At 42.8% G+C, this 11,657-nt stretch overlaps 1 protein-coding gene across 1 annotated transcript; it reads right to left on the reverse strand.

Annotated features, from left to right (window-relative positions):
• Positions 1-2,931: 2,931 nt before the first annotated feature.
• LOC121737426 (fibroin heavy chain-like) lies at positions 2,932-7,674 on the reverse strand. Its single transcript, XM_042129103.1, has 2 exons — positions 7,665-7,674; positions 2,932-6,611 (listed from the first exon to the last, which is right to left on the reverse strand). The coding sequence occupies exons 1-2, from the start codon at positions 7,672-7,674 to the stop codon at positions 2,932-2,934; spliced, it is 3,690 nt and encodes a 1,229-aa protein (XP_041985037.1).
• Positions 7,675-11,657: the final 3,983 nt, after the last annotated feature.

An 11,657-nucleotide genomic window follows, 5' to 3' on the forward strand; every position in this document is an offset into this window, starting at 1 on the left:
AACTGCTAGCTCTGCTTTAGCAGTATGAATTGCAGTCTGATTTAAGTCTGATGACTGTATTCTTATATTAAGTCTTTCACACTCACAACAAACATCCACTTGAGGTCTGCCAAAATGCAGGTCAAAGTGGTTTCTAAAAACATTATAATAAAAGGATAACTTAGCTTGTGATAATGGGTGTTTTTCTTTGTACATTTTGTACATAAGTTTTACATTTAAATTTGCAGGCAAATAGACATATTCCTTTGATGCATAATGTGATTGTTTTACTGGAAAACTAGATATATGATTTTTTATTTCTTGAATTACAGAGCCAGGTATAATTTTTTGATTCATTTGCTTTCCTCTTTTATCAGATGGCAATTCGCCTAAACGAAGTAAACGTTGAAGCCTATACAGCGCATTATTTTTTATAAGTAGCATAAATGCTGCAAAATGCTTTCTTACATACAAGTACTTTAGATTCAACTACTTTGATGAAATACTTAAAACTATAACTCTTAGGTCTAGATTTTTTAGGGTCTGCAGTTCTTGGACGTCTCTGCTTTATATTTTTAAGCTCTATCAGACCATACAAAAATATATCTTGTTCATTTTTTGTGTTAAGGTTGAGTAAGTCTGTCAAAGCCATGACTCTTGTTTCTTCATCAACATTTTCAAAGCATTTCAAAGAACAGTTACAAGACTCACCAATTCTTTTAGGTTGTACTATGTCCCCCTTATAGTTTTCGTATTGTAAGCCTTTAACTCGACATCTTTTGATTTTTTGTGCTTTTGTTTCATTTTTTACCCCCTTTCTTTTTCTTATATTTTCAGCATCTTCTCTTGCCGTTTCACTCCCAGAACTTGACATTTTTGGTATAAAATAACAGCAAACAATTAATAATTAAATAATATTTTGTTTAGGTTAAGACAAGGTTATGATAACAGTCACTTGATTTCTGTCAAAAAATCAGTGTTGCAAGTTTGTTGAAGAAACGGTACAAGTCAGTGACATGTTTGGTTTCATAACTACATTCATTTTGTGATCCGCATTTATTTTTGTCTTAGAATGGCCTGACTTATCCCCTTTCTTGATTACAGTATGAGTGTTGGCCCAAAGAGTTATTTGCCATCAATATTGCCAAATGTGAAAAAACCTGACTTGTTCCCTTTCTTTACTAACCGATTCAAATGGTAGCAAACATTTTTACACAGTATAATTTATTAATAAGACGTTGCCTTCGTCTGATAATATTGGAAATGTCTCATAAGACACTGGGATAGTGAAAAATATTTGTAAATATCAGAAATAACAAATAGAAAATATTATTAGTATAATACCCGATTTGCGCGGTGTTTTGACAGAAGTTATTATTTCAATAGCGTGTTAATTAACTTCAAACGTGTAAACAATCATTAACTCTATTGAATAGATAAACTCCTGTTATGCTAAGTACTCACATACGGTTTTGCTCGATAGTTTTACTCCGAATCGAAGGAAATAACATATTTGACATATTTAATTCCATCGAGCCGGCTCGAAGCGAGCCTTCGAGCTGTCAGTTTTGCGGTCCACACGGTGGTTATTGCTCGATTGGAGTAAAACTATCGAGCAAAACCGTATGTGAGTCCTTAGCATTAAACAGTCTCATAAATCGGTTGTTTATAAAAACAAGACGGAACATTTTTATTAATTTTAGCAATAGCTTTTAGGTAGTTCATAGTGTTGCTGGTGGACTGACGTCTACTGGCTTTCATTAATTGCTATAATTTAATAAAACAATGACAAATCTCAAACATCTAACACAACTATTGTAAAAGGAATAAATTACTACTGTTTTATGTTACTAAATATTGTGTTTTATTGAAGTCCTCGCTCAGTTAACTTAGTGGTTTACCTGTATTTGCCAGTTCTTCTAATTACCATCTCTTAGCCCGGGCGCGCACTTGCGGCCTAACCGCAGTGGCCAGCCTGCCTAGCATACGCCAACGAGACGTCTCACTCTCAAGATAATTAAAAACTACTCGTTTCATAATGTCAAAATCTCGACAAAATTCTATAAAATGTGTTATTTCGATGATAGATCTACGCGGGAAAACATGTATGTCATGCTAGGGTCAATAGAGATGAAGAGACAAAACATTCATACGTGGGAGAGCCATGCTTCGGCACGAATGGGCCGGCTCGACCGGAGAAATACCACGTTCTCACAGAAAACCGGCGTGAAACAGGCAACAGCGCTTGCGCTGTGTTTCGCCGAGTGAGTGAGTTTACCGGAGGCCCAATCCCCTACCCTATTCCCTTTCCTTCCCTATCCTCCTCTATTGCCCTATTCCCTCTTAAAAGGCCGGCAACGCATCTGCAGCTCTTCTGATGCTGCGAGTCTGGGCTGTCCATGGGCGACGGAAGTTGCTTTCCATCAGGTGACCCGTTTGCTCGTTTGCCCCCTTATTTCATAAAAAAAGAAAAAGCATCAAACATCGAGAAAACATGTAGAGTGAGATATCTTGTTGGCGTATGCTAGGCAGGCAGGTTGCGACGGTCATCGAGATAGATACCTTAGTATGAAACCGCCATAGACCACGCTCACCCGGCACCTGGCCCCACGGCGGCCAGCGGGGCCGCACCATATTTTCGATGGCCGCTGCGACTGGCCGCTGTGCGCGCAAGGGCTTACATTTACATAATAATATGAAGAATTTATTATTGTAATAAATATATTATGTTTATTTAATCAATTTTTTAATAAAGAAAGAGGTAATGAAGCCACTATTTAAGCATTGATATTGTCTCCTAAGAAAATAAAGATTGTAATACTTTATCTACAATTATATTAACAGGCAGTATATTGGTAACTTAATTGCTAAAAAAATAAAAATATAATAAACGTAATAATGTTAAATACTTTATTATCAATTCAGACTTTGAGCTTCAATCGGGAGATCGATTTACAAGACGGACCAAGTGGATTTGATGCCGTAGCTGGAGGAGTGGGTCTTGGGCTTGCCAGTGACCTTGACGCCGCTGGCACCACCGAGCAGGGAGCTGGCGCTGCCGTGGACGGAGCTGCTGGCGCTGCCGTGGGCGGAGCCGCTGGCGCCTCCGTGGACGGAGCCGCTGGTGCTGCCGTGCCATTCGCTGTTGGAGTGGGAAGTTTGGCCGTGGGTGGATGAGACCGAGAACTTGTGGCTGCTGCTGTGCTCGCCGCCGACGAGTCCGCCTCCGCTGGAGTGGCTGGACTCGGAGACCACGTTATGACCACCGAGGTTTTGGCTGCCACTGACGAGGGAGCCGCTTCCGACAGTTTGGCTAGACTGGGAGACCACGCTATGGCTCTGGCCAGCGAGTGATCCTTCCAGGTTTTGGCTGCCGCTCACGATACCACCGCTGACGAGCCCACCGCTCAAGTGACCCTGGCTCTCGACAGCTCCTTGGCTGATTTGCAGGCTGCTTTCTTTCTTGTGTCCTTGAGCGAGATTCGCTTGTTCATCGTGGATTTCGGATACCTGACCTCCGAGGGAACCGACGAGGACGCCATGGTTTTGTGTTTGACCTGAGAGTTGTCCCTCGAGACTTCCCTTGTTACTTTCCACGCTAGCGCCGCTAACTACAGTTTGGCCTGAGACGACTCCCTGGCTTACTTGCCAAGCTGCTCCATGACCCTGGCTAACTTCTCCTTGAACTTTTTGCACCTGACCCACAAGAGACCCTTGAAGGTTACCGTGGCTTTCGGAGACTTGAAGATTGCCGCTGGATTGACCCTCAAGTTTTTGGCTTTCTTGAGCCAGACCTGAGACAGCACCAAGGTTACTGTGGCTTTCGGATACTAGAGAAGCTCCGCTCAATTCACCTTCAAGTTTTTGGCTCTCTTGCACTTGGCCAGAGACCGCTCCTTCGAGGTTGCTGTTGCTTCCGGATACTTGGAGGTTGCCACTGGATTGACTTTCGAGTTTTTGGCTTTCGTAAGTTTGACCAGAGACGGCCCCAAGGTTGTTGTAGCTTCCGGATACTTGCAGACTGCCGCTGGATTGACCTGCAAGTTTTTGGCTATCGTGAATATCACCAGCGACAGCTCCTTCCAAGTTGCTCTGACTAGATTCAACATTTACGATTTGCTGACCAACAACTACTTCTTGGCCTACTTGACTTTCGTGGGCTTGTCCTACAAGAGATCCTTTAATGTTGCTCTGGCTGCTTTCAGAGCCTACAATGCTTCCACTTGATTGGCCTTCAAGCTTTTGGTTTTTATGAAGTTCAAAAGACTGTTGGTAATGACTTTCATGTTTTTGATTTGCAACATGGCTTGAGTGGGCCTGACCTTCGAGAGCACCTTCGCTCACCTGCAAATGGCTTTCTTGTCCGCTTACTTGATTTTCATGGGATCCTTCAAGACTGGCGTGGCTGTTTTCTGAGCTAACAATACTGCCGCTTGATTGACCTTCCAATTTTTGGCTTACCACTTCGACCTTGTCCTTTGAACTTTCAATATTGCCAGACAAAACTCCAGAGCTTGCACCCTCAAGACTTCCCTGGACTTTGTTGGAGCCTACGAAACCGATACCAGCGCTTGATCCACCATAGCCGATGCCAGCGCTTGCACCTTCAAGACTGCCCTTGGCACTGTCTGATCCACTGAAGCCGATGCCAGCGCTAGCTCCTTCAAGGCTGCCTTTGGCACTGTCTGATCCACTGAAGCCAGTTACAGCGCTTAATCCACCAAAACCGATACCAGCGCTTGCGCCTTCAAAACTGTCCTTGGCACTGTCTGATCCACTGAAGCCAATTCCAGCGCTTGATCCACCAAAACCGGTACCAGCGCTTGATCCACTGAAGCCGATGCCAGCGCTAGCTCCTTCCAGGCTGCCCTTGGCACCGTCTGATCCACTGTAGCCAATTCCAGCGCTTGATCCACCAAAACCGATGCCAGCGCTTGCGCCTTCAAGACTGCCCTTGGCGCTGTCTGATCCACTGAAGCCGATGCCAGCGCTAGCTCCTTCTAGGCTGCCCTTGGCACCGTCTGATCCACTGAGGCCAATACCTGCGCTTGATCCACCAAACCCGATACCAGCGCTTGATCCACCAAAACCGATGCCAGCGCTTGCTCCACTGGAACCACCAACGCTGCCTTTAAGGTTGTCAGAACCTGACAGGCCGATGCCAGCGCTTGCACCCTCAAGACTGCCCTTGGCGCTGTCTGATCCACTGAAGCCGATGCCAGCGCTAGCTCCTTCTAGGCCGCCCTTGGCACTCTCTGATCCACTGAGGCCAACGCCAGCGCTTGATCCACCAAACCCGATGCCAGCGCCTGATCCACCAAAACCGATACCAGCGCTTGATCCACCATAGCCGATGCCAGCGCTAGCTCCTTCTAGGCTGCCCTTGGCACCGTCTGATCCACTGAGGCCAATACCTGCGCTTGATCCACCAAACCCGATGCCAGCGCTTGATCCACCAAAACCGATGCCAGCGCTTGCTCCACTGGAACCACCAACGCTGCCTTTAAGGTTATCAGAACCTGACAGGCCGATGCCAGCGCTTGCACCCTCAAGACTGCCCTTGGCGCTGTCTGATCCACTGAAGCCGATGCCAGCGTTAGCTCCTCCTAGGCCCCCCTTGGCACTCTCTGATCCACTGAGGCCAACGCCAGCGCTTGATCCACCAAACCCGATACCAGCGCTTGATCCACCAAAACCGATGCCAGCGCTTGCTCCACTGGAAACGCCAACGCTGCCTTTAAGGTTGTCAGAACCTGACAGGCCGATGCCAGCGCTTGCACCCTCAAGACTGCCCTTGGCGCTGTCTGATCCACTGAAGCCGATGCCAGCGCTAGCTCCTTCTAGGCTGCCCTTGGCACTGTCTGATCCACTGAGGCCAACGCCAGCGCTTGATCCACCAAACCCGATGCCAGCGCTAGCTCCTTCTAGGCTGCCCTTGGCACCGTCTGATCCACTGAGGCCAATACCTGCGCTTGATCCACCAAACCCGATGCCAGCGCTTGATCCACCAAAACCGATGCCAGCGCTTGCTCCACTGGAACCACCAACGCTGCCTTTAAGGTTGTCAGAACCTGACAGGCCGATGCCAGCGCTTGCACCCTCAAGGCTGCCCTTGGCGCTGTCTGATCCACTGAAGCCGATGCCAGCGCTAGCTCCTCCTAGGCCGCCCTTGGCACTCTCTGATCCACTGAGGCCAACGCCAGCGCTTGATCCACCAAACCCGATACCAGCGCTTGATCCACCAAAACCGATGCCAGCGCTTGCTCCACTGGAACCGCCAACGGTGCCTTTAAGGTTGTCAGAACCTGACAGGCCGATGCCAGCGCTTGCGCCCTCAAGACTGCCCTTGGCGCTGTCTGATCCACTGAAGCCGATGCCAGCGCTAGCTCCTTCTAGGCCGCCCTTGGCACTGTCTGATCCACTGAGGCCGACGCCAGCGCTTGATCCACCAAACCCGATGCCAGCGCTTGGTCCACTGGAACCGCCAACGCTGCCTTTAAGGTTGTCTGATCCACCAAAGCCGATGCCTGCGCTTGCGCCCCCAAATCCAAATCCGGCAGAAGCACCACCCTTATTGTAGCTGCTTTTACCTCCGCGGCCAGTGCCAAATCCAAAGCTGAAAGGATCGGGATCTGAAAAAGGAATAGGTGTCATTTAAAACAATATATTTTAATAACTGCTATTATTGTTTGTATAGGTACTAGTCCGAAGATAATCCTTATAGGCTTTTACTATATATTATATTATAATATAATATGCTTTATAATATGTAGACATTAATTGTGTTAAGTTTAATCCTTGAGGCATCGTGCGAAATAGAGTTTTGTAATTAACGTTTTATTTTCATTACTTACATTTTATTGAATAAATAAATGGAAAATGTATCGAGTGAGAGTGAGAAAGTAAATATACTTACTGGGGCGTGCGGACGCAGCCGCGGCCAAAGCGATAACCACGATCTGAAAATACCATCAGATTTTAGCGTGACCTTGCAGTTGTTACATGTTATGTTGCTAAAATATAATAAATAAATGAAATAAAATTATGATTATACTAGATGACAACAAAACTCGTTTATCGCGCGGGAACCGTACATTTTTCCGGGATAAAAAGTATCCTATGTCCTTTCCCGGGACTCAAAGTATCTCCATGCCGAATTTCAGCAAAATCGGTTCAGCGGTTTGGCCGTGAAGAGGTAACAGACAAACAGACAGACAAACTTTCGCATTTATAATAATATAGTACGGAAGTATGGATTCACTCTTAAAAGTTTACGTACTGTTTAAAAATTAATTGACTATTTAAAACACCAAGTAGGTATTATAATACATAGTATTGCTTACATGGCTATTTAGTATTTAATAAACTGGTAAATGGTGGTAATAAACTGGTAAAAGTTACGACTCATGCAAATCCTAAGTATTAACTAGGATTTGCATGAGTCGTAACTTGTAATTTTACTGACATTTGAAATCACGGATTGATGTGATAAAATTTGTTTTTATTCCTATATTTATTAGGTAGTAATTACAATGTTAATGGAGTGCTGATTGTGGACATCTTTTTGTATCTAGCAATCTCCCAAATGTCAGTTCTAAGTAATACCTAAGTACCTATATCCTATTACCACTAAATTAATGAATACCTTATACCTCCTTTTAGTAACCTCTTACGGCGACACTCACATTTAATCATGATTAAACTGAAGAGTTTGAAAGGTCTTATGTCAAATCCTTTTATTTTAATTACAATTAAGTATTTATTATTTTAAATGCTGCCTATAAAGTCATAGTATGTCATTTTTTTAATTATAAATTTACTCACAAGACTATCTGCATTTTATTGTACTTAATGACGGTTATAAATAAAAAAAAAGTGCAACTTTTTACATCTTCAATAGAAGATAGCAAATAAGATAGATTAAAATAGATGTCAATTAAACATAAATTTAATGTATTTTAATTATTTTACTGCTAAAAATAAAATTAAAAACTAAGGGAAGTTAATAAGTTATTTATGTAAGCTCTACGGAAACCGTTAACTTTCTTGGCCTGCAGTTTATAAACCAAGGTATCTCACTTGCCAAGATGACTTGTTCGTGCTGAAGCATACAATTTATAAAAGTTTTTGAGGTCTTGTGCTACCGAAGATATTATAATACGGTCGATTAGCATCTTAGCGAATAACTTAAATAATATTGGCGTAACCATCAGTTTCCGCTACCAATGAAATGTATAGGGCCTTGTTACACCTACCGAGTAGACTGGCGAGACAGTGCTTGGGATGATTAATTTTATAAGAGTGCCGTTTGTGGGATCACAAACTGACAGGGGGCTACGGAAGATCAGGCGCCACGGCTCGCCGCGGTCGATGCCTGAGTGGCTTTCCCTTTAAACATGCGGTGTGTGCATTGCACAGCCATAACCGAACACCCATTAGTTTTAAGTAGTTCAATGTTGTATGTTATAGTGCGTCATGTCAATTTGTTGTTATTCTTCTGTGTTATAAACTCTGGCTGTGCTCTGTCCTTGTATGTTTAATAAATATGTTTTTATTTATTTATTTAATAAAATTATCTGTTTGCACTGTCTCGCTTCTGTCTACCCACTACTCGGTCGGTACTCAGTGTAATCAACGCCATAAAAGTAGAGCGCATGCGCAGCTTAACTGACACCATGGAAGTAGCTCATAGAACTGTTTGCACTTCTTTGGTAGCGATGACTGGGCCTAGAGACAAGTGTCAAGCGATTATCGTAAACACCAACAAAATGTATGGGATTTGACATTAGTATTGGCTAGCGAAGCGATGACTTATGTCAAATCGCATACATTTTGTTGGCGTTTACGATAATCGCTTGCCACTCGTCTAGTAGGTCTGGTTGGTAAAGCCCTTATTCCTTAAAAAAATGTCGGGGTACTAGACATTTTGCATTCGATAATTGGGATAGCGAAGTTCGAAATGCAATGTATATGGAATTTGACGTAAGGCATTACAAACGCTACGTCATTTATGGCCGGTTTACATTATAATTCAGTGATCCAATTCAGCGCTGGCTTGCTACTGGCGTATTCCATTTCCAATGGCGTAACTATAACATCCGGGGCCCGTGGATAATAATGGGGTCCTATTAGTAGAAATCGTCACGTTAATAATAAAACAATGTATAAAAAATTTCTGCCTTTTGGGTTGGGGGCCCGTGGCATTTTGCCAGCCCTGCCACCATATAGTTACGCCACTGTTCATTTCAGTGCATTCCAATCAGCGTTGCCAGACGTCCCGATTTTGGCGGGACGTCCCGATTTTTCTATCAAAATTAAATGTCCCCCGCGGTACAGGCTCAGTCCCGCTTTTCGGGGAAAACCCGAACGTACGCGCAGCGTGCTGAGAAAGAAAGATGCGTAATAAAGATTGAAATATAGCTACTTTAGCTATCTATTGTCACGTAAACTTTTGCCTGAAAAATCCGCTCTGAAAATTTTTTTCGCTCAAAAAGTTTAAACGTCCCGACTTGGCACAAAAAAAATCTGGAAACACTGATTCCAATGCACTGAAATGTGCTGAATTGCATTCCAGTGTCCGTTAAAATTATTCGAGTAGCAGTCCAGCGCTGAATTGGATATGGAATAAATTTAATCGGCCCTCAGCGACGCTGGTATCCCATTTCCACTTTCTCTGCCGAAATTTTCGGATGCAATTTGTCTGGACACCTCGTCTGCAGCCACAAAAAGTCTCATAAATAAAAACTCACCAGAAACTTCATGGTCCTTATTTGTCAGATCCAAATGAAGAATGATAAATATTTTATAATGTGAGTATTTATATATTCGATTCTATTCGATGCAACATACCTACCTCTGACCTCAGGTGGCTATTTTTTTTGTTTTTCACCAAATCTCGTTCCGCGCATGACATTTACTCGTCACTGTTATTATTCATTATTTTTTTCTCTTCAATTTGAGGGTCTACCTATTTTTCCATGATGCAAAATTAATTAGCATTTTCATCAATATCAGGTTCTAAAAGCTATGTTTGTAATTCAAATAAATAGTTTATTGTTTTTAAGATGTTAATCACGTGATTAACATTAAGCAATAGTAATTTTAGATCGTTGGACATTATTTCTTTGACTTTGTAAGACAAAGGTTTATATTAATTATATATAATAATATAATAATAGATAATAGCTCCCACACCGGTTTCGGTGACGGTGGCCGGTTTCATTGAAACCAGGCCAGCTACGCAGGAGTAATTTTATAGTGCCCAGGTGTGTGCGCAGTACACAAGAGCACTCTCTATTCCTTTACCCTCATAACCCAGTGGGACGGAAGTCCGACACGACCGGCGAGAGATCAGGCGCAGGACCGACTTTTTACATGCCCATCCGACGCATGGATCATCTTACTTGTCAGACAATCAGGTGATCTATAGTGAAATAACATGTTTCCAACGCGGGAATCGAACCCACGACCTCCGAGTCAAGAGCCGCGCTCTATACCACTAGACCACGGAGGCGTTAATATTAATTATATCCGACTGCTGAAGAGCTATTTAGCTCTTCGTGTATATCAATTTTTATCTTCAAACTTATACAGGCTGTAACAAAACAAAATGATAATACCTATCTTGGTGTGTCTCTTGTATACAGTGTGTAACAAAAATAAGTGATAATACTTTAGGGTGTGTACGTGTTTCTTGTAGAGAGTTCACTGTGAAAGTAGCAACGCTGAAAGACAATTTTTTTTCACTTTTGTATGGGCAAGGGCCCGAGCGTCACGAGTTTCCCCATACAAAAGTGAAAAAAAATTATCGTCTTTCAGCGCTGCTATTTTCACAGTGAACTCTCTACAAGAAACACGTACACACCCTAAAGTATTATCATTTATTTTTGTTACACACTGTAGAGTTCACTGTGAAAGTAACAGCACTGAAAGAGTTTTTTTTTTTTAACTTAGTATGGTCAAAGTTGTAAGTTCAGCTTTTCACTATCATTTAGGTTAGGTTTTTATCTTCAATATTAACTTATAGATGTTAAATTGTTTTAGTAAAACTTGTAAACGCGCGCCGCTGCCGAAAGTGTTGCTATACCGCAGAGATTAGAGAGTTTAGATTCTAAGTACTCAGTGACAGAGTTTCCTTTCCAGTTTTTTTAAATGACCGGCTAAGCTGACTGCTTAGTCCGGCTAAGCTGCAGGGCCGGATTTATATTAATTATGAGTTTGTTAAAGAGGCCACTTTAATTTTTCCGCCCTTATGTACCAACTCTGCCACCATCCTATGACGCTGCCGCCCATAGGCCATGTCCTATTATACTGCCTATACATAAATCCAGAGCTGCTAAGCTGACTGATTTGTCCGACTTTTCGGTTTAGCGACCTAGCAACCCTAAATGCGTTTTCACAAAAAGCTGACTCAATTCAAAAATAGCCATATTACCATATTATGATGTTTCGCTACTTAAAATCGGGTGCCACATTTATGATAATTATGTCAGAACAAGATTAAATTAGCATTAATTGTTTCAGGTTGACAATTAAATTATTTTAATAATGTAATATCCCAGAACTGGCTGAGTACAGTCACGAGAAGAAACATTAGGTTTTTGTCTTTGTAGGTCACACTGAATCGGTCGAAATTGGGGATTGCAATCCGGCGTCATTTTCAATTCGGACCCGAATGT

Source organism: Aricia agestis, chromosome 20 (genome assembly GCF_905147365.1).
Source record: "Aricia agestis chromosome 20, ilAriAges1.1, whole genome shotgun sequence".
Classification (NCBI taxonomy): Eukaryota; Metazoa; Arthropoda; class Insecta; order Lepidoptera; family Lycaenidae; genus Aricia; species Aricia agestis.